The sequence below is a fragment of the Amphibalanus amphitrite genome, unplaced genomic scaffold (assembly GCF_019059575.1).
Source record: "Amphibalanus amphitrite isolate SeventyFive unplaced genomic scaffold, NRLGWU_Aamphi_draft 000082F_arrow, whole genome shotgun sequence".
NCBI classification, from domain to species: domain Eukaryota; kingdom Metazoa; phylum Arthropoda; class Thecostraca; order Balanomorpha; family Balanidae; genus Amphibalanus; species Amphibalanus amphitrite.
In genome coordinates this window covers 1,125,095-1,148,867 of record NW_024881578.1, presented here as the reverse complement: position 1 = coordinate 1,148,867, position 23,773 = coordinate 1,125,095, and the positions used below count along the sequence as shown (strand labels likewise).

Genomic DNA, 23,773 nt, shown 5'->3' with positions numbered 1-23,773 from the left:
GAGCGCTGGCCAGTCGGAGTTACCCTTTTCAACAATAGGAACTTCTCTGCACAACTTCCATCGGCGCCACCCAGTTCCTCATCCGTTCAGGTGACATCTCACCATGTGCTGAGCTCGGCTCTCCCAGCCGCCTCGCCTCCAGCGGGCCCGCTCCGCCTCCGCGGTGATAATTGACGTCCCACCGGCCGCAGAGGCGTGCCGGGACTCCCGCGAGCGAGCGGCGCCGTCGGGTGGAACAGCCTCTCAATGAGGCATTTGCTGCAGTAAAAGCAATGACAAGATCTGCCGGCCGGCTCGGCCGGCGGCGAGCTGATGTGTTCGCTGATAGAGCGTCATTTGCATGGCCGCGACGGACCGGTGTGACGCCGAGTCCCCAGGGAGGGCAGTGGGTTCGATCGAGGGCTGTTAAGTGGTTAACAGTTGGGGTAGCAGCAGGTCTAACAGCTCAGGGCGATTCGGCATTGAGTGGCGGTCGGTTCGGCTGGGTTCACTGAGTCCGGTTGTATTGCAGAAAGAGAGGAAGAGGAAAAGAGGAAGGGACGGAGGGAGGGACGCGAGCTGTCGCTTAACACACTTTAGAAACGTGCAGCGTGACATATTACACCATGTCAAAAGCCACGCAGCTTTGTGCGTGAATACCAATGCCCAATTATTTGCTACCGCTATACCAGATACCTTGTTCGATTGACCAAGCTCCCAATGACCAAAGCAAGTGAAGACGCAGCCCCGACACCGGGCATAATGAAAGTACCTTTTGGCTTTTCCCACGGCGCTGGGATGGGCGGCTTCAGACAGACTATGGCACAGCGAATGTGAGAGACGTCCGCAAGCTCCAGTTATCAGGTAGCTATCTCCTCTGGCAGCTGGTGTGATATCCAGCAGGCACTATAAATTTGATATAACAACGGCGAAGACTGGCAGACAAATGGCGGTTCACGCTGCGATTTTAGATAGCAGTAACAGCAGAAGCCCAAACAAGCACAAGAGCTGTACCTATATATGTTGGTACTGCTGAGCTGCAACCAGCCCATCCCCATTTGCTAAAACCCGACAAGATATGATCTGAAAACAATAAAACACGAAAGAACGTACCTTCGTTATTGTCGAATCGTGAAAGCTATTCGAATATCCTTGGAACTTGTCTTTAGAAAATCGCCTTCATTTTGAAGAAGTCGTGCAACGTTTGCGCTTGCTGCTCACTCGCTGAGGCATTTTCACTTGTTAATTTTATCGTTTCTTTTGTTACCGTGTGAACATGAAGCGGACCCAGCCTTGCGTGCGATTTCATTGCGTTGAGCCGCTCAACAAGAGCGGCGTAGAACTGAAGTTAAACCAGTTTAACTATTTACATGGGACTGAAATTAGCACGAACGCAGCTCAGACGTCACGTGAGAGGGACTTGTTGTTAATTGATTTCTTAATGAATGATTGTTCCAGGGAAAATTTGTCTTCATGACTGTCTTCTACAATGGAGCGAAGACGAATTACCCTGGTAAATGAACTTTATCTGCAATAGTAAATCTGATGGCGCTGAAATAGAATGCCTTGTAGGAACTATTGTGTGCCCCAACAATTAGAGAATTCCACCGCCTGAATCAGCTCACCGCCCTCTTCACACTAGGTGGCATCAGATTAGCTGCACGATTATTACGTCAGCAGAGAGTTGATAGTCCCGACTAATTCGAGCCCGATCTTTGATTGGTCCGCGACAGAACAATCTGAAGTGTTCTCGCACAGTTAGTAGGAGATATGCAGATGTAACAGTCGAGAGACTGCAGTTCCATGTGCAGATGCACAAGGCTACGTGCAGTGCAGTTCTGTTGCAATAGATTTAAAGAAAAAAAAGCTGAAGTTGCATTGACCTCTCTTGTAAGAAAATGATGGAACCGAAGTAATGCGTGAATACCAAGTGTCGTCATTGTCGTCGGCAGTCAGCTTACCACTTACGAAACAATGCAAATAAATATGATTTACTCTAACAGGGAGATTCCTATAATCAAATTTATACGTTTTTTCTTAAACTATCAGTTACCTTCTTACTTAGACTGGGTGATTCAATGTTTTGACAACGCTACGTTACCTAATCTGCAGCTTTCATTGTGACTTGAGGTGAAGTGGCATTGCGTTAGCACTCTGCCTTACCAAACTTCATCCTCGGTACGAGATCTATTTCCTGAGCAGCTACCAGCGAACAGGGCTGCATAATTAATAGATATTTCATTTCATTGTTCGCCAAACGCCACGCTTCTCACGTTCTGTCCTCTAACTCAACATGATGCGCTCGCAACTGCCGAACATGATGCGCTCGGCGTGGGCGATTCCCATGCTTTTAGAGGGATGGGCGCGCGGTGTGCAATCACCGCTTCGTATTGCGGCTCCGTCCCGCCCTTTGACCTCTCTTCCTGTGCAGGGGCGTGGCCGTATTACTTCTCATATCCGGAACGAGCTCAGGAGGTGCTAGTTAGACCGCGTAACTGGAACGAATGGCATGCCGCTCAGTGTGGCACACTTCTGTTCGCTGCTCCTTTGCTTCGATACGTTTGACTGCAGATTAAAAATCCGAGACAGCCGAACAACAAGGGGCGGGAAACGGTCCAGTTAAAGCAGTGACATGGTTTCCGTCGCCAGCGGTATGTCTGGTCCGAGCCCGGTCTGGTTAATTCGCTCAGAAAGCTGTCATCAAACGATGGGCAGTCGATAGCGGAACGTTTACAGATCGATTCCGATGGTCACGGCGCGTGAGGCTGGCCAGGCTCCAGCTGGCCACTGGGTTGCGGAGCGACCGGTGGTCTCACTGCAGCACGTTTAGTGCGACTGGGAAACCGCTCCCGGATCTAAATCAAGGTTCTGCAAGGACCAAAGGCCAATCGCAAATGGCGAAATAAAGTGCAGTTGCATTACTAGCAATCACGGGTGGTGGGCGGGACAAAGGGCACGCGGCCGGCGGTGGCCCGCGGTCGGGGCTGCCGTGCTGAATGACTCTCGGAGTCGCAGGTGTCCGACGACACTGAATGGCTGCTGCGGCCGGCGGCCGACCATTAATTGATCTATCAGCCGCGATCGCCGCCACCCGGCCACCAATCACCACAGCCTCGGGCGGCGGCGGCTGCAGCGCGCCGGCATGCAGCAGCGCAGGCTGCGGCGAAAGCGGCGCGCTCGTGTGCCGCGGTCCGCGCGGCGCGCTCTTCAAAGGCGCCGGTCGGAGGCTCTCACGGCTGGAATCGCGGTGTCGGGCGCTGCGGCGCTCCCAACACCAACACTGACGCCACTGGGGCATCGTGGGCGTGTTATGGTAGCCGGGTCGGACGGCGATGCGCCGGGGGCTCTGCCGCTATACCCCGTTGCGACACCGCGGCCGGCTTGACCCACAGTGTCGTCGCCAAGGCTGGCGCTGATGACACACCGCCAGTGTCGTGAATCAAGTGTCGCATGGCTGAAAGGAGACTCCTTTTTACCTGTCACACAATTTAGTGCGGTGCGAAAGCTGGTGCAAGTCATCTTTGGCAAACGGGGCCGAAGTGCCGCCCACAAAGCGGCAGCATCGTAAAGGCGTTCGTCCAGGGTGGTTTGAATGTCCGACGCGGCCACCCGGCGCGACGGCCGACTCTAAAGTATAAATCATCGCCGTCAGATAGCTCCATCGGCCATTGGCGCTGCCCGTGAGAGGCTGTACGAGAGCAATCGGAGGCGCCGCGTGGCGCTCGGACAATGTCATCGGCGGGCGCCGGCGGCGCATTGCCGTGACGCCGTCAAAGCTCACGGTCCAATCTCATTTCGTGTCGCGGCTCTGCAGGCGCGGAGGGTGCTCAGGGCCGAGAGTGAGGACGCTGCAGGTGCCGAGCACCGCAGCAGGCGGCTACTCCGCTACTGGTGAGCACAGCTGAGACGTCGCCAGCTGCTTGAAGAAAGAACGGAACCCGCTGAAGAGAAACTGCTTGAAGAATTAATTAAGATCTTCACACCATCAGTGTTCCAGCTCGTTGAAGAGAAGTTAGCGGGACCGGCGGCGAGGACCTCGCTCGCGATGCAGCGCGGCCGGCCGGCGCCGCTGCCCCCTCAGCGCTGACGGGGCGCCGGGCGGACGGCGATGGACCCTCCGAGTGTGGGCTCGGCCGGCTCGGCCGCCGGGCCCACGCTGGGCGCCGGCGGGATGCGCCTGTCGCGCTCCTCCTCGCTGCCGTCGCTGGGCCGGCGGCCGCTGGAGCGGCAGATGAGCGGCCTCAGCGGACTGGCCGACTCGGGCCTGGAGTCAGAGCCGGTGAGCGGCGAGCGGCTGGTGGGCCCGCCGAGCCGACCCACCTCGGCGGCGCCGGGCCGGCGCGTGGTGACGGCCACCATGGCGCAGCACTACTACCTGGAGGGTGGCTGGGGCTGGGTGGTGGTCGTCTGCCACCTGCTCACCAACGTCACCGTGCACGGCCTGCAGCTGAGCGTGGGCATCCTGGCGCGGCCCGTCACCGCCTGCTTCCACCAGACACCCAGCGCGCTAGGTGAGTCCGCACGCCCCCGCGGCGCCCGGGGGCTCGGGAACGGGGACGGAGCCATGCACGCGTGCGGCTCTGTCGTGAGCCGTGGGTGGCGAACAGCCATAGAGAACAGACGGCTCATGTGTCATGTGTGTGGTAAATGGGATGGGAGGCTCACGACGCCAGTGTACCGCTCGGAGAGGGGACATCGGACGCGACATCGTGACGCTGGGGACGCTGATGACGCCGTGACGCTGATATCGCGGCAGTCGTCAGCGTCAGGGCCGGCCCAGCCGTGCCGGGCCGTATCTCGCGAGCAGTGACGTCGTTAGCCCCCGCCGGCGTCTGGCGCCGGCCGATGGTCCGTCCCAGGGCCGATCGTATCGGGCCGGGTGTCGGTGGCAGGTCGGGGCGAAATACAGCCCGCCGCGGTCTGCACCGCTGTCACTGCCGGCCAAGCGGTGCCGCCGTCTGTGCACTAAACCAATCCTAACCATTAACGGATGGTTAATGGCGCCGTTACGGGGCCGATAGCGGAGAGCAACGGGTTATCGGGGCCTGATGTGCATGTATATGTGGCTCTGAATGTACACATGGCCCTGCGCTGGCTGGTCCGCTCAGATAAAGCTACTGCAACGCATTTCGTGCACATCATACAAGCACATAGAGATGGCGAATGTTTCATTTGGGTCAGCAAATCTGCTCCAACAGCTGGAGCAGTGCTCTTTTGATAGCTGAGCTGTGTTTCAATTTCAATGTCGTCAGTACGTCAGTGTAGCCGTGGCCAGGCCACGGCCCTCGATTCAGATCGCGATATCGCTTAAAAGTCCAAGCACATCTCATATTTCCTCGGTAGAAAATTGTTATAACTTATAATTAATACTTTTTGTGATTCAGTGGCGCTGATCATGGCACAGACAAGAAACTATATCGATTATAGTTGAAGTTACTTGATATAAAACTTGATTATAAACTGATTTGCTACTGTGACATTTAATGTTCCAGATTCGCCTGCTGGCATAGTGTATTATGTCATCATGTTTGATGCATCCTTTTATAACAGAAGGATGAAGGAAGCATGAGAAGCAAGTATTCGTTGCCTTCGTCACGCTTGTTTTAGGTTTGACGACGTGACCCCAACACTCAGGGTGCCTTACGTCCTACACGCAGGGTCGCTGCGTTAGTGCCGGTATCGGTATGTTGTGCTGTGCCAAAGTTCAGAACCTGTGCTCAGAGGACACCCTCCATTCATGTGTCTGCTCTCGTCCGAAGGAGGTGAAAAGGTCCGCCTCCGCACTGACCGCATATTGTGCTGCTTTTTACCCACAAACTCGGACCGCGCTCATCTGAGGCGTACGCGTTTTTCTGACGTTATTTGCGTCAGCTGTGGTTAGCTATAATGGACTGAACCCGGTCGGACTGAGGCATTTGAATACGAATTCCGCGAGCGTTGCCGAGTTATAAATGGACAGACCCGAGCCAGGAAGGCATTATCATCCCGTGACTGATGGTACCGCGCATAGGGTCCGCTATCAACCGATAAGCTATACCTACCTAGCAACAGGCATGCACGTCCCTGCAAAGGCAAATACCTACACATTGCACGGAGTCTACCTCACTCTCCCAATTAGGTACTGATAGTGCATCGACAAACCTAGGACGATTACTGATGTATTGATGCTTACACATGAACCCGCAGTATGTACATAGGTACTTAATATTCTTTCGAACATGTTTATGCTTAGAATGTGGGCGTGAAAGAGGATTCTTATCCAGTGATAATATGGAGACCGTGGTGAAAGAAAGGCTCCCAAACTCATTACTTATGGCTGTAAAGTAATGTTCTCACAAGATCATTTGCTGACATCCGTATCTAACGATGACTCGGTGATAATGGCGCTCAGAATGACCCCACTCGGGGCTGTCCGGTGTCGGCGGACCATCTCCGGCGGTAGCACAATGGCCGGCTGACGGGCGGTGGCCTCCAGATCTCCCACTGTGCCGCCCCAGCGAGACACCCCCTCCCCTCCGTGACGGGCCGGCGGCAGCACAATGTGCGCACTGCGCGCCCACCAGTGACGCTGCACGGGGCGGGTCACTGCGAGTGTCTCACTGTGTCAGAGACGGAACGGTTCAGGCAGACATTCGGTAATCCACTATTGTTCTTCAACGCAGCTACAGAATCACGTCGCAGTTTGATTTCAGCAATGCAGAGATGGAACTCAAATTGGGAGGCCGAGTAGTTTAAATACGACAAAAAGGAAACGGGCCTTGCTCGAACATAATGAAGCGTGTTCTGAATTGGATCAAAGGACGCCAGATCGATTTTGGAACCGAAACGGGACTAAACCTTTTGACGTCCCAAAACCGTATTTATAATTACCAGAACCGGATCGAAATGGATCCACACTGGTTCTAAGCAAATTGGTGGACTGGACTGTATGTAGTCGTACCGGAACCGTAATCGGACTTGGATATGTACTGGGTTGGAGCGGACTTTTATAGCACCTTGATGGATCAGAAACCAATAGTCACGGACCCGAGCCCAGATCGGACCTATGTAGACCGGACCGAGACCGGACCCAGACCCCACCCAGACCAGACGTAGACCGGACCCAGACCGGACCCAGACCCGACCTGTACTGGGACCAGAGGAAGACTACCAGCAATACCGCACCTGGATGAGGGAATTCTGGACAAAATCGAGCCAGGACCAGCACCGGATCGTGACGAACCGGATCAGTACCGGCATGTGTATAGCACTGCACTGCACAGTAGCCAGTCGCGTCAGTGCGGCACTTTTTTACGGGACGTTTCGCCCATTCACAGACTCCAGGGGGCGGCCACAGGGACAAAGGGCCGCGGCCGACACATTAAAAGGTCCTGACAGCCGGCGTGTCATCCATCTCCTTTGCTCCGAGAGTCGGCCGGGTGGGCGGCGTGCATAGATTTGCCCTGCGGCGGTGGGTGGTCGGTCTCCGAGGGCGGTGTCGGGGGCGGCGAGGTGGCCGAGGGAATTACTGAAGCAGGCGGAGAGAGGGCGAAGCGATGGCAACAGGAGTGGAGGAGAGGTGGTGGGGTGCTGGGGACAGAAGTGGCCAGTGGGAGCGATGGAGATAGGTGAAGAGTGGTGATGACGCAGTAGGAGATGGGTGCATGGCAGGGCAGAGCAGGCTGCGATAGAGGAGGGAGTGTCCTACCGAGACAGGTAGGACAGAGCTGCCAGCTGAGCGGTGATGCATGGAATGAGCATTGAGCATTGAGTGGAGCTGGTAGTGGCAGACGTAACAGGGGTGGGAAAATCAGTGATATGGATACCGTCAGCAGCCGAAGCGACAGGCCTTTAAACGATAATGTGGTGGTGGCAACAAGAGCAGCGGTCACAGCTAAGGCAACGGTCACGGCCATAACAGCGTTCTGGGCACAGTCGATATGCGTGGATTTGCACGGAACAGTCGGTGACGAAATTGTCAGTGTCCTTGCCAGTATGACGGATTGCGAGTCTCTGGTTGGAGAAGGAAGGCGACTGACGGAAATAGCGAAGAAAAGGCAGCAACGACACAGTAATGCTGCGTTCCAGGAATTTCCTCATCCTGACCGTAACTAGATTGTTCCTAGTTCATGGGACGCATGGCTCTCGAATCGAGCTACCTGATTCACCTCAAGCGGATGTCCGCAGTTCAAAACGCGTCCCGTGCGTGGAAAAGTAGGCAATGAAAACACACCTCTCACGTGGGTCATGAGACATCATTAATTAACCAGCGACGAATCGCGGCAACACATAACAACATATGTCAGAACATGGACTGTTTGGAGTTGGGCAAGATGATGGTGAAATAATATTTTCGTCGCGGCGTCTGGAATGGGCTTCGAGTTGGATCGTGACCATCGAACAGGTTTCGATCGGAGATCGGTGTTTACCTTGCCATCCATTGTGACACAGATAACAGTAGTACTACTGTTATCTGTGATTGTGACCTTGTCAATTTCAGCAGATTCCACCAGAAGCATTACCATAATATTTGTAGGACGCAGTCTCGTGCGCAACTCCCGAAGCTGTCTCTGATCTCAGCTCTGGGCTCACGCCTATAAAACAAGTTGTTTACACCCATGTCACCGTAACCCAATTATTGCGTAGGTATCTGACCCGGCAACAATTATAGGAAAACTGGCTGCTGAGGCTTGCTATATTGTCATGCCTATGCAATAAAAATAAGCCTGCTGTGTTATAGCTCGGTACGTCACCTTTTGAAGGTCATGAAGAGTCGCCGATCTTCCTCTTGTCGTCGGTCGCATCAGGTGGGGAGCACCTCAGGCGGCTACCGATCTGAGATCCCGGCCTAAGCTCCTTCCGTGACCATTCACCTTTTCACTAAAATTGTTCAAACCGCACCGGATTCGGTCCGCGCCTCCGGTCTCAGTCCGCACCGACCACTGATCACACCGCAGTCGCACACCCAAAGACATCACTCCTCTTGATTTTCTGACGCACAACGAATAACCAATCGTCATAGTCACATCACTCATCGCAAATTCACCGGCAAATATGCCAAATGGGCATAACGAACTCAGTACTGACAGCCGCTGCCTGTCCCACTTTCAACCTCTTGCCCGTCCTTGACTTCTGCTTCAACTGACGCGTCTCGCAGAATATGCTTGTTGTTGATTGGCTGATACGGCGGTCTCGCCGCCCGGGGGAGGGGAGGGGACGGAGGGCGAAGAGGGGAGGGGATTAAAGGCAGGGGAGGGACGGAACAGGCCGGATTTATGCGTGGCAACAGGCCATGAAGACTGCGTAATGGACATTGCGCTGTTTACGGGGGCGGATCGCGGAGGTCATTGATGAGGTCCTACCCATGACCATCAAAATGCCCTTAGAAAAAGTTAAATTTATTTTGACTCCATTAAAGCCACAGACGGCAGAATGTGCCTAGGTATAATTGTATGCCTGGGGGCTGCGGGGCACAGACATCATGTTGAAACCATTCCCTTCCTCTCGCTAAGCTTGTACAATTGACTTTCCAACATGAACACTCTACAGCTTACTTTAATGCAACTATTTGCCGCAATTCGTACTTATTTGATCAACCTTTTATCTCTCGGATGCAATTTGTTATGAAACCAATTTTATATAGGTACCGTAATTCCTATGACTTCGAATCATTCTGCGTGCATCGTCATCATATTTTCAGTATGTTCTGAGTCCAGATAGGTCTGTCCACATAATGGTGCATTTACAAGTCATGCCCGTGACCCTTGACACGGCTGGTCACTTTCCCGCAACTTAAGCCATGAAGAATCATCATACCCCCATGAACGGCCTCGCTGTTCCAAGCTACGAGTCACAAATATATCCGATGGGCGGCGGAGCATGAAATTATGACAAGCCGTATCCACTATCATTAATGGGCATGATCATGAAGATGCATACCCGGCCGGGATCTTCTGTGACCCTGAAGGTCACGGCGGCCTCACGACTGGTCCGCGTGACGGACGATTTTGACCGTTGCGATGCGCGCCGCGTCCTGCCGCGGTCTGGGAGGGCCGGCCGTGCGGCGGGTGTGGAGCCGGCGGGGTGCCGCCGTATGCCGGTCATTACCAGGTACTGCAGCGGACCGGCGCACACAGGGCCGATCGCCAGGTCTAGCACGACATGGGCAAAAAAATCGAACTTTGTGGATGTGCAATGAAACCTATACCAATTTGTTCAGAAATGATCATACTACACTGCTGTGGTCTTTGTTTTCCAACACAATTGCTATTTCATGGCGAAAACTCAGCTTAAACACGAACTTCGGAATCGTTTGGACCGAACTCATCCCCCGCACTCTTCGACAACGTATCTTTGATCCGCGAAAACAATCACAATTTGAGGAGGAATTCCACATTTATATACATCAAACGATAGCTCCGGGTCTGCAGAACACACATAACCACACGAAAATGGCGTTACTTACTTGGTTATGATGTATTGGCACCGCAAAGATTTAAAGACGAAAATATAATTTCACATAATTGATGTCACACACATATAGACTTTTAAAAAAGTACCGCAGAGTACCGCTTCGAAAATCTCGCTACATGTCAATGATTCATTGCACTACAAGATCCAACAGTCATTTTCTGCGACTTTTTGCGACTTTGGATGTAGCAGCCAAACATCAACCCGCGCCGGACCGGTGCTCGGTGTCAAACGCGCCGGGCCGGGAGGTGTTGATTGAACACTCCCCTTCTAACTCGGCTCTTGGGCCACATAGCGACACGTAGTAAGTGGCATTCGAAAGAGCGCCCGAAATTCCAGATGGAGTAATTAGTCATTTCTAGGTCAGGTCAAAGGTCACGTCACCAGAGGTCATCAAAGGTAAAATGTTGCATTTATCAACACTTATCGAAAACCGGCCCTTAACTCGGGGACCAATAGAGCTACATCGTCGCGGAAAAGTGCATTCAATTGCTCTTTTAGCGGTCTTTCTGAAATAGGCCGTCAGATTTGGCTTAACCCTCGCCCCTAGTGGTGTTTTTCCAGCCGCGAACGTATAGAAGGGGTTCGTTGGACCCCCCCCCCCCCTGCCGCTTCGCCTCTGATCGAGCTAGAGCTTCGCAGAAAAGACGAGCGTGTTGCCCGTGACAAGAGGAAGCTGATGATACCCAATTGTAAGGTCCTAGGTCATCGGTTGACCTTCCAGGTCAGGTCAATGACCCAAATGTCGGGGAAATCGGGACCTGTTAGAACGTCGTAAAGGGTGGCTGCTATGTTTTTTTTAGTGCTGATCACGAATATAAGGTTATTTACGATCAAAGATGATGTCTTCATACATTTAGGCCAGGTCGGATCAGGTCAGGTCAGGTCAACCAGTACCTAAGGGTTTTGCCGGGCATTTGCAGTAGGTGGCAACCGCCTCTGACAGCTTTGTAACATGTTACGAAGGCACCAAATCTACATAGTAAATGTTCAAATGATTGCTAGATTCGAACTCAGCTCCAAAAACTAGCCTAGAAACATGTAAAACTCGAAAAAGTGAGCCAAGATCATCAAAGGTCAATGACCTTACCTGACCTTCTGGTGACCTTGACACCCACCCTAATGCATGGGAGCAACATAATATCCCATGTTTGAACGCTTTAAACCAAGAAAAGACTGCAAACCCGCGGCTAATGCGAGCCGACATACGCTGAATCGCGATTCCGGCCAAACATGGTCTCGAAAGAAGGTCACAGGTCAAAGATCATTAAGGTCAGGGTCATGAAATTTTCAGGATAGCTGTAAAAGTAGTCGTCGCGAGGGTACTGAAAGTTTCGTTGCGATCGGCCGCTTTTTACGCGAATTACTCGCGAAAAACCAAGGGTTCCGTTCGAAGATTCAGGCCCTGTCGCGCTAGAATGGCATATCGGCCCACTGTGCGGCGGCGAAGACGGACGGCCGCCGCAGTTAGCGGCCAATTTCGCTATAGCGCCGGGTAAATCATACCGGAGCGTGGGGTAAATCATACCGGCGAGCGGCGGTAATCGGCGGCGACTCATGCCGCCGCCCGCGGCGCGCTCGTTAACGGATTCGGGACGGCCCCGGAGCGCCCTGTTGACTCTTGAAATAACAATTAGGGTGGCTGGCAGGCGTCGGCGGTGACTGGGCAGTTTACGAGGGTGTCCATCCTCGCCGGATCGTGATGTCACGACGAGCAGCCGCCGTCCGGTCGCGATTGGTATGCACGCCAGTCGCGCACGCTTTCCTTGCTTTATTGTATCGGCGAAAATGTAATTAAGGTCGGGTGATTTGCGGATGAGCCGGCGCGCGGCGTGTCCGAACGATTTGATGACGTCATGCGTGCAGCGGAGATAGTTCGGCCACCAGCTGAGGATTTTCTTTGCTCAAGTACTTAGTTTGTTGCTAGATTAGCAATCATGCATGCGATCAACTCTGCAAAATAAACAGTACCTACTACCTAACCATTTTTAATGTGCTTATTGAACCTTGACACATGTGAGGCCAAAAGGCGTCAACGCACATCATCTTGCTTTTGACATCTTTCTTTTGCCTTCTTTTTCTTTTCATCGAATATATTTTTTCTTTTAATCGTTGTTAAACGCTTTCACATGCATGATGTAAAACTTGTTATACGACCAGGTCTCATATCCTTCTTGGAGCAGGGCACTGCCGCAGCCCATTGTCGGATGAAGGCTGGTCTTTCGGCTACTAACTTATATTCATTTCACACAAGAGTTGCAATGAAGAGACCACACTGTTTGCATAATGTGTCAAAATGCGTCTCAACGACCTGATATAAATAGCCACGTAGCTCATTATACGCTGCATCCGGGCCGACGTGTAAATAGCTGAGGCGCTCGTTTGACTGCGCCGTGCGGCTTTATAAATAGGTACATCTCTGGGATAACGCGATTATTGAGGACATTAGCCTGAGCTAATCGCGGCTCTGGGACGAGATCAGTCTGGAGCGCGGGGCGCAGCAGCTCGACGATCGCCGGTCGATCGGCGTGGACGGTGCTCCGTGTCTGTACTCGTAGAGACGAATGGAGACGGGTTATTCAGGGTCCGCCGTCCGACAATTGATGGCTGGGGTGGGTGTGATTGCTCTCCGGACATTCGGTTATACTCGCCTGTAGTGGAATGGCTCATTGAAACAAGTAAGAGTGAGGAAATGCTTTTGATTTGTTTATCATTTAGCAGAGGGGCTTTGATATTTCATTGTGAGGCCAGGTTCTATGTGGTAGCACTAGCGGCTCAGTTTTCTGCTCCAGCTCGTCACACTGCTTACGGCCCAAAAAAAGAAGTGTGCGCTCGGCAACAAAATTAACATGCGGCCTCAAAGTTGGCATGGAATCATAGTGCGGTCTACCCTGTTATTGTATACGGTGTTTAATGCATACCTATGCGTTTTTTGGTCGAAAAGTGAGACAACATAATGTCACTAAAACCTCGATATCTTAAAAAATTGCGTCAATTTTCTAAGATAGATACTCCGTCATCATACACTCTAAACTAATTCGTTCCAGGCATCCAATATTGGGTGCATCCCGTTTCTGCAATACCTAAAGAACGGCAAAAAAAAAAATGTGGAGGAGTTTACCATCCGCCCAAGCAAGTCGCGGGTTAAATCGCTTACTTCTTCTCATAACGTTTCAATTTGTCACAGTGCACTCTTCTTTCAGCCATGGCGTGTGGTTTTCGCTAATGTATTCTCTTTGGATTAGCACCAATTCGTTTTTATTCATCGACTATCACTTCTTTACGCTGGTGTCTCATGCAGCTCCCGACTCACCACTCCGTCCAGACGATGGCGAAATTAGCCCGGTCACTTCACGAAAACGGCAATGAAGCATTGTCAATCAGTCAACGCCCTGGCAAGATAAACGCTATTTAGCTTCCCCCGTTATCGATGACATTTTATCAACGGAACACTGTTTACATAAATGTTGCTGTCGTCCTGACAGAAAGTGTGCCTTCACGCCTGTGATATTGTGTAACAAAACTATATGATGAAGCGCGATATCAAGTTCATTAAGATTTAAGTATAGAAGCATAGCTTGCAATCAATTTGCACTGCAGTTACGACTGCAGCATCTAAATTGAAACCTGAACATTTTCGATCATCCATTTTAACCAAAAGTGGTCAGATGGCACACTGCCGAAAACTCAGCCGTTCGACCCAGCTCCTTCGAGTGCTGTTTCAGTCGTCACATCAGAGTGACGTGCCAGTCATCACATCAGGGTGACGCGCCAGTCAACACATCAGAGTGACACATCAGTTATCATATCAGAGTGACGTGTGTCAGTCACCACATCAGAGCCCCACTGACGTCGGCTGGGTCGGCGGCACGCGTCACCCCGTTGGGGGGGGGGGGGGTGAGCGACACCGGGGAGGGGGTGGGTGTGATCAATCGACTCAGTGATCGACATCGGCTGTTTTGGATACCGGCCCAGCCGGCCGACGGGCCGACGAACCGTGCGCGTGGGGCGCTGACTTCATTCACACGGACAGGGAGGAAATCGGCAGCAGGTGACTTCATTCACGAAACGTGAGGGACTGCGCCGACTTTATTCTAGGAGACTGGGGGGAAGGGACTGCAGCGCGCTGACTTGACTTTATTCACGCGAATAAAGTCAGTGCGCGGAAGTAAATAAGTGATTATTTCCCTACATTTTCTCGGCAAGATATTTCTTCTTGAGTTATGCAATTGATCGGTCAATGCTTTATGATTCTCTCGTCAGTCTCCTAACAGCCTAGCCTAGACCAGAAAAGCATCGCTCTGAGGTATCCATTAGCGCCGTTTGAGTTGAAACACTAAACTAGCACATCAGTCGTGTCATATCATCCATCAATGGGGCTAGAACAAACACAAGCCCACTCCGGACTCTGTCAGTCTGTTCGCAAACTGCCGACTGCCACGCTCCTGCACCGTCCGACACGGGGTCGTGTCCGACGCACCCGCGCCAAATGCGGCGTACGGCGCGGCGCGGCGGCCATCGCGGCACGGCGTGGCGTGATTTGTGTGTCGGCTGGACGGCGAGGACAGGCCGGTTCGCGCGCGCCGGCGCGTTCTTTATGGAGCGGTCAGTGCTGACTGGGTGCCCCGCTGGGCCTGTTGCATGGCGCCGTCAGCCGACTGGGCTTATAGAGACGCTGAGGGGGGGGGGGGAGAGGGAGAGGGAGGACGGAAGGAGGGAGCTGCGAGCTGTGCTCCAGGGATGACCCTCAGCGGGGTGTGGTGCTGTTGGTCATCATTCAACAGGAGAGTCTTCAAGGGAGATATTTCGGGAATGTACCATTCCATGCAGTGGTAGCGGCATGACGCACTTTATACAGCCCATGGTTGGCATTTGCTGAACAGGGTTGAGAGCTATGCAATGAAGTTGGTAATTACGGGATAGAATAACTGTCCGTAATGTAAAACTTCTCGCTCCAGGCTAGCTCAGAGTGGCGATATGTAGTGCTAACCACTACCTATTTCCTATTCAGCTCATGATTTGGCTTCTATTTGAATTATAAATTTATGATGATTCGAACGATGTGAATCAGGATGCGGCGAAGGTGTCCGAGCTGCTTAAACCTCTTTCCAACAAGTCATTTCTCAAGCTGTCTCATTACATGCATGTAGTGACGTACGTACGCAATGGGAGAACATTAAAGTAGTATCATGTCACAGTCAATTATTGATGCATGCAGAGGATGTCTGCCATCTATGAGCATTAATTAAAGGAAATAGTTCACTTTTTAACATGGGTTTTGAACTGGAATAGCAGTTCCGTAGCCTGGGCTGAGACGAGCATAAATCAGGAGCTTTTACAGCCCAACGATCACCCTAGGCAAAGATATTCTATTTCTCGTCCCGAAAAAGGTGTCTTGCGTTGAGGATGTGTGCCTTGCATATATTCGCATCCAGTATGAAAAGAGCATGGGTACCGAAAATTCTTCAGAAAATAGAGAAATTATCTACGAGAACTCGGGTGAGACTAAATGCTTACTTCGAAATCTAAGCTGCGTTGCGGCATTGGCGGTTATGTGCGGTGTGTATGCCGCATGATTAGTAAGTGGCGACCACTAAATTAAAAATTCAATAGCTTCGACCTGTTTTCAATGGATAACACTGCATACCAAAAATGTCCATCGCTCTCGTCATAGGATATTTAGATTTAAATAACTAACTTATCTACATCATTGTTTTGAACCAAATTAATACTCAGCCGCGAACGTATAATGTATAACCCCTTGCCGTTTCGCTCCTGATCAAGCTAGAGCTTCGCGGAAAAAAACGAGCGTGTTGCCCGTGACGAGAGAAAGCCGATGATACCCAATTTTAAGGTCCTAGGTTATCGGTTGACCTTCCAGGTCAGGTCAATGACCCAAAAGGCGGGAAAATTGGGACCTGTTAGAACGTCGTAGTGTGGCTGCTATGGGGTTTTTCGGGGTGCTGATCACGAACATCATGCTAGTTTTGATCACAGATGATGTCTTCATTCATTTAGGCCAGGTCGGGTTAGGTCAGGTCAGGTCAACCAGTAGAGGTCCTGCCAGGTATTTGTAGTAGGTGTCAACCGCCTCTGACAGCCTCGTAACATGTTACGAAGGCACCAAAACTACTTTGTAAACGTTCATGTGGTTGCTTAATTCGAATTCAGCTCGAAAAAACTGACCTAGAAACATGTCAAACTCGAAAAAGTGAACCGAGGTCACCAAAGGTCAATGACCTGACCTGACCTTCAGGTGACCTTGACACCCACCCTCCCAGCCAGCAATTTTGCTCCGGGCCCAAGCAGGCTCAAGTGCAGATTGCCCGAGATTTTAAGTCGGGCTAAAGTCGGCTAGGGCTTGGGCTAAAGTCGGCGTATGACACAAAAACGCCGACTCAAGCCCATGCTCTGCCGGAGGTATGCCCGCTCTGCGAGCTCCGGACAGCCGTAGTTTAGCCCTAGTTGAGCGACGTATGGCGTTAGCCCGATTTAAGCCCGAGCAGTGAATCCATTTATATAATGGAGATTACTCTGGGCCCGAGCGGGCTGAACTCCGGCAAGCGCACTCTGTGTGCCCTGTCTATCCCGACTTAAGCCATAGAAGTGAATGGGGTTTATACATTGCAAACTGCTGTGGCTTTGCTCGGGTTCGGCTCGAGTGACGGTTCCTGTTTTCTCAAGTCTCGACTTGACTTCATCTTGCTTTTGCTTCACACTGGATCAAGTAGCAAGGAGCAGCCAATGCCCTTTCAGCAGGTTGTGCGGTTACAATGCATATTCAAAATTGTTACGGTCACTCATATGCTCTGTTAACCGGTCATCGAGCATTGCGAAAGGAAAGTAGTGGTCGACTTTGATTGAATGTATATTTCAAACGACTACAGACACGTCAAATGAAACACAAATGCATGAAACAGTAGACTGCAAACTGCAGCAATAATATGGCATGAGCCGTCATGAAAAAGCGCCATCAAAACTATAAAACAATCACAAGGCCCGCTAGCCTCCCTCCCCGTTCATAATGCTTAGTTGAACACCCAACCGAAAGCATTAAGTACGGACAGCAAGTAATCGCTCATAAGACATAAAGCAATTAACAAACAATCGTTTATAAGGAACTTCACTCTGGTGAATGAGAGCTTTGGAGGCGTCTGGCTCCTCCACACACACACACACACACACACACACACACACACATCTGCAGTAGATGGTCGGTCAGCTTTCGGCGCAGTTTCCGTATATGTAGGTATACCTACTTAATTATAAGCAGGCAGTTTCCGCTAAACCACTTGGCGACGACGACTGCGGCGTCCACCCGGTCCTGGTTTGTATAACTATTCCATTTTTTGGAACCATTTGCTCTAATGGTACGTACCTGAAAAAGAGATTTATTGGTTTAATTTACATTGCATATTTGCTTTAAAAATAACTTAGTGTTGCATTTATACTGTAAAAGCACTTCTCATTGATCCGTATAAAATGCTCATTCGATTTTCAACGCGGACAGAGAATGAGCGTGCTCGGTGATAAGTAGATAAATATTTGTGTTTTGTATTTTATTTTCCTGGTTCAGAAGTGCTGGTATTTCACAAAGATATAAAGGCACGGAATGCGGCTTTTCTGAGCGAGGGTATAAGTCGCCAGGCTGAACAGCTATTCAGCTTCATGTTTGATGGCGTGAAACTCGGTCAAAATCATGACGTTTACATACGATCAAGCGCACCATTCAATACACTTACCTACCGTAAAACTCCATGCTAGTCCACTTGATAAGAGCAGTGAGCACTATCCCTTCTTCGCGCTGTCACACGCGCCCAAACATCAACCACCAAATGCCCCAGCACCGGTGTGTCGTTTCGTCGCACAGCGCGCAGACTGTCACAAACGCTGCACATGATTGGCGCAGAACTGCGCATGCGCGAACAGCCGAACAAGTATGGCTAAGCTCCGGCTTTACTCCAGTTAGCCGAAGGACACAGCCAGCTTGATCAGCCCGCGCTCCGCCCAAGTAAGCCTGTTTTGGATGCGCGGGCAGATGTCGGGCTGAGCTACTGCTACCCGCACGTGGGCATAGCTGCGGCATGCCCCAGCTCAGCCCTAGTAAAAAATACATCGGTTTTGATCAAAGTGGGCAAACCCAAGCTAAGCCCAAGCTGCCCGACGTTTGCCACAGTTCAGCCCAAGCGAATTGCTGGCTGGGCTAATGCATGGGGGCAACATCATATCACATGTTTGAACGCTTGAAACCACGAAAAGACTGCAAACGCGCTGCTAATGCGAGCCGACATACGCTGAATCGCGGTTCCGGCCAAACATGGTCTCGAAAAGTAGGTCACAGGTCAAAGGTCATTTGGGTCAGGGTCATGAAATTTTCAGGATGGGTGTTAAATTGATCAATGCGAGGGTACTGAAAGTTTCGTCGCGATCAGCCGCTTTTTAAGCGAGTTATTCGCGAAAAACCTTAGGGGGGTTGCATCAACCCCCCCCCCCCCCTGTGCGGGCGAGGTCATGTTTTGATAGCAAGACTGAAACAGACTTTTTTGGGTAGCCAGGAAATCGCATGCCAGAGCCTATTCAAATTCTTTTATCGGCCTTTATATGCACCAGTCGCATACAGGTACGGGATTTAGCATACGATTTCCAGACAATCGAACGACTGTTTGGAGACAACAAAGGAAGGAATGAGTGAGTTAAGTTGAAAGTATTAATTTGGTTCAAAATGATGATGTAGATAACCTAGTTATTTAAAGCTGAATATCTTATGACGAGAGCGGTTGGCATTTTTGGTATGCAGTGTTATTCATTGAGAACCGGTCGGAGCGTTTGAGTCTTTAATTTAGTGGTCGCCTCTTACTAATCATGCGGCATACACGCCGCACATAACCGCCAATGCCGCAACGTAGCTTAGATTTCGAAGTAAGCATTTAGTCCCACCCCGAGAACTCTAGAGAAATTCTCGTACTGATCAATAAGGACATTCAGCAGCAGCAGATCGCCCAAATGCCGGTGGCCGCGATAATTTCTCTAGTTTCTGAAGAATTTTCGGAACCCATGCTCTTTTCATACTGGATCGCCTGTGCCTTACAGAAACTGAAAAGTTCTTCTTATATCAAAATATAGAAAATAATCTTTTGTTATAAATAGGTTTTATTTTCTTTGCTGATCATTTTGAACATAAAAAATCATAAATCCATTGCAAAAAAAATAATTTCGTGAAAGTGAACTATTTCCTTTAAATGGTAATAATGCACGTCGCAGGCAAAATACCTACTCCTAGCTACATAACTCACCAGTGAATATAATGCATGCTTAACCCGCGCACCGACGGGGGTCTGCGCCAACTTCGCACCGACGGGGGGGGGCGGATGACCGCCCCCCCCCCCCCCTGAGATCTCGAGAACGAAGCAAGATAGCGACAAGCGGTAAACGGCATCGGATACGCACGGCCAAGATCTACAATTTTTACAAAGGTCATTTTCAGGTCAGGTCAAAGATGACGTCACAGGGGTCGAAAAAGTCAAAATGGCGGCGCTAGATATGGACAGGGTTTTTCTCGAATAACTTTCGAATTAGTCAAGATAGGAACAAACTAAGGGCATCATCGTGATCCTCTCGTCAATCCGCATCGAATGATATATATGTTGACCTCGAAAGGTCAAGGTCAAAGGTTGACCTCAGGTCACGTGACCTCGAGGTCATCATGTATATCATTCGATGCGCCTTGACGAGCGGAACACAATGAGACCATCCACGCGTCTGTATCTTGTTCCTGTACGGAGTTATTGGCCAAAAACCTTTGGTGACCTTTGATGACGTCACATGACCTCACAGCTGCCCAACAGCAAAACAGACCTCAAGGTAGTGAAGGTTGATCGTATATGAAGTCATGTATGGTATATGGGGCCATTCCGACCCGTTTTAGTGGTAAAAACAGGGAGTTGATTTTTCCCCCATTGACTTATAATGGGGAGGTCGCGAAATTGACCTGACCTTAGGTCACCGATATCAAAATTCCGAGATATAAAAATTGTAGCTACTAATGACCTAATAATATCCTGCGACTTTCAAAGGCCTCCGACATCTACTGTAGCTCTGGCACGGTGACAAAGTTGCAAAAAAGTGACTTGAGGTTGGGTCATTCAAAGTGACCTGGTGACCTGACCTTAAAAGGTAGGAGGTTCAAACTTGCACACCATGTGTAAAATTGATGAGGCTATAGTCATACTAAATTTCGCGGCGCTACGCGCCGCGGTTTTCCCGCTATTCGCGAAAAACCTCAGGGGGGGGGGGCGGATATCCGCCCCCCCGTCGGTGCGAGGGTTAAAGTGGGTTAACTAGCTATGAGTAGTAAGAGACAAATGTATATATTGAGACGGACACAACACATTCGGGTGGACGCGTTTCGTCAAGAGACTTCTTCAACACCCCTTCAGAAATGGAAGCAATGCAAGCAATGTGCTTGTATTGCTTCCATTTCTGAAGGGGTGTTGGAGAAGGCTCTTGAAGAAACGCGTCCACCCGAATGTGTTGTGTCCGTCTCAATATATACAATAACTAGCTATATTTTTTGTCATTAGTGCTAGTCACTAACTAATAGCAATAACAGTTCGAATGAACGAAAGCAAGGTTATATAATCATATTTTGAAAAGCTCGATGTATGTAGGATACATTTGCAGATTGCAGCAGACCTATCAGCACATTGTAAGTTCGCATAAATAATGATCGAATAAATTGAGTTACGGAGAATGTTAGCCCAATTCTACGGCTAGAATTGCATTTGCGGTATATTTATCAGAATAGTTCCATAGGTTGCGAGCTGCATTAACTTATCTGAACAAGTTCGAAGCACACTTACGTGTAATTTAGCTGTTAACTTTGGTCACTTTTCTTCTGCGGAGCTGGAAATCGCAACTTTGCACTTCTCCAAACAAATAGTCTAGTCTGAGAGGCAAAGTTAAGTGAACATGCCCACGCAATGTTCCGTTCCTGTGGCGCATTAATGTCGCCACATATCATTGATGACGTCACTACATATCGCTGATGACGTCACATCCGACCAGGCGTGGTCAGACTGTTGCAGCCCTGACCAGATCGCTCGCACCGTATGCGAGCTATACCTACCCGAAACAGGGGCAATGGATGGTCCCTTTAGCGTGTGACGCGTGACACGTGACATGTGGCTGATGGTGCCGCCACTCCCACGGTGCGTCATCAACATGGTCAGACGTCAGCACCGCCATCAGAGCGGCTTCCGACGCGCCGGGGCCGTCATCGCGCCGATCTGACCTGATGACGGGCCGGTCTGGTCTACCCCGGGCTGGGTCTTCCCTGCTAAGTCGTCTAAAGGCCAGTGTCAGGGTGATAAACGAGGATGAGCATCCGGTGGCGACAGAAGCACCGACGGCTGATTTGTGCATCAGCTACCTCGGCGGCTTGGACCGTCCGGCTCGCCCTGTCCTGCCGCCATCCGCCGCTCACCTGCTACCCACGGTGTGGAGCGAGGTCCTGCAGCGCCGGCGGCCCGTGATGATTGACAGCGGGAGCCGCGCGGTTACCGGCCGCCTATGTTGAATTACGACTCACCGGCGCCTCATCGAGCGGCGCAAGGCAGCCCGAGCACGCGAACTCGGCTGGTGAAATTACTATCGGGCTTCCAGGCTATGCGGTGATGCTCCGTTAAATTGAACGTCCTCCCAGCACGGCAACTAGGAGTAACGCGAGACCCCACGGCCGCGGCGGCGATCGTAACCAAAAGTGGCTAAAACAGCTGAACGCCTCTATTGGCAGCTAAATGAGGCACAATCAAGGGCGAATGCAGCCGCTCTGCCAACGCTTTTACAATAACAATTACCTGGTGCAGTTCAGTTGTGCCGATAATTGTAAAAATGATTTTATTGTACTATTTTTGATGCGTTTATTACCTTTGCGTGTCATTTGCCCCTTCAAACCTTTGTGATGGTCATGCATATCTATTTAAAATAGAAGTTTGATAAAAAGCATGCAATCTTACATGTCTGTTGTGAAAATCCTAACTATGCCTATGTAATATGTATGTAAGGTAGCGACATCCTTTCATGGTGGAACTTGGCATAAGTTTTCCACTAGGGAATGTTCCTATCAGCAGCAGGCGTGGTTAATGTTGCTTTGATAATCTTTCTGCCACAATCACTGATTTAAGCACACAGTTTTTCCAACTCATTTGGAGGAGAGCAAATATTATCGGTACGTTTTTCCTACATTCGACGTTTACACAGCGCTATTTGGCGCACACACATCAAAAACGTATCTAGCCCGCCAGTTGTGTGCCCAACTTTTTGCGCCGGGCTAATATGTCCGCCTCTGTCTAGCTGGGAAGCTATACGTGGAGTAAAAAGCTGGGCAAAGTCCATCGTTTCTGGGAAATGTGTTGCACTGGCAGTGATTTGCCGACTGCCGTGTAGCTTTATCCCTTTAAAAAGAGCTGTCCTGCAGTAAAGATGATGAAGAAAATAATACGATTCCGTTAGTGTTTTCCTTTATTATATTTCGTTAGTATGCTTTTTGGAATATTTACTTTTATTGCGGGATAAATAATTGAAGCCGGCTAAACGTAATGTTGCAAGGCAAGAATGATGAGTACACATCAATCTCAATAAGTTGTGACCTCTGGAGCCCCCCCTCCCTTTACCCCTGGCCATAGACCCGGGAACAGGGGGGGGGGGGCAGCGGGGGCGCTTGCCCCCTCAACTTGAGAGCCGAGGGGGCGGCGCCCCCTCAACATTGAGGCAGCGTGGAAGGATCTTTCCTCTCTTTTCCAGACTTATTTCCTTCTTGTTTCCTTTAGGTATACATTTAAACATCAACACACGGCCTTTTCCTAGCCATCTGAATGGTTTCTGCTGATACAGTATCGATTTGACAACATCTGCTATTGCCATCCCGCTTTGGTTTGGGCCTGGCCTTGGCCATAAGTTTAGCATGCTAAATTTTATAATGGGCCATTTTGAGTCAACTTTGAGAAGTACATAACGTACAACGGTGGTAAAATCGTTGCTATAGGTATACCACAGTTTACTCGCTCCGGGTGTGAGGGAGGGATGTGGGACAATGAGTGCACTGACGTAGCGCCCTCGGAAGGCCGGTATGGGATTCAAGCTCAGCGACACACAAGGGCTTGTGTGGTGTCTTCGGTTATCGATAACACCCTCAGAATCACCGGCGTAGGGCCCTCAGAGCCGCCGGTAAGGGACCTTTAGAGGCACTGGTGTGGGGCCGTCATGCAGGTGCCGGTGTGGGCGCTCAGAGGTGCTAGTGTGATTCTCTCAGAGGCGCCGGTGAGGGTCCTTACAGGCATTGCTGTGA

At 50.7% G+C, this 23,773-nt stretch overlaps 1 protein-coding gene across 1 annotated transcript in view; it reads left to right on the top strand.

The window, feature by feature from the left end:
- The window catches only part of LOC122379688 (monocarboxylate transporter 2-like), a 40,284-nt gene that overhangs the window by 5,981 nt on the left and 10,530 nt on the right, over positions 1-23,773 (top strand). Inside the window, exon 2 of the mRNA XM_043362080.1 lies at positions 3,794-4,490. Coding sequence (XP_043218015.1) covers positions 4,088-4,490 — 403 coding nt within the window. The 5' untranslated portion in view covers positions 3,794-4,087. The remainder of the gene's footprint in view (positions 1-3,793; positions 4,491-23,773) is intronic.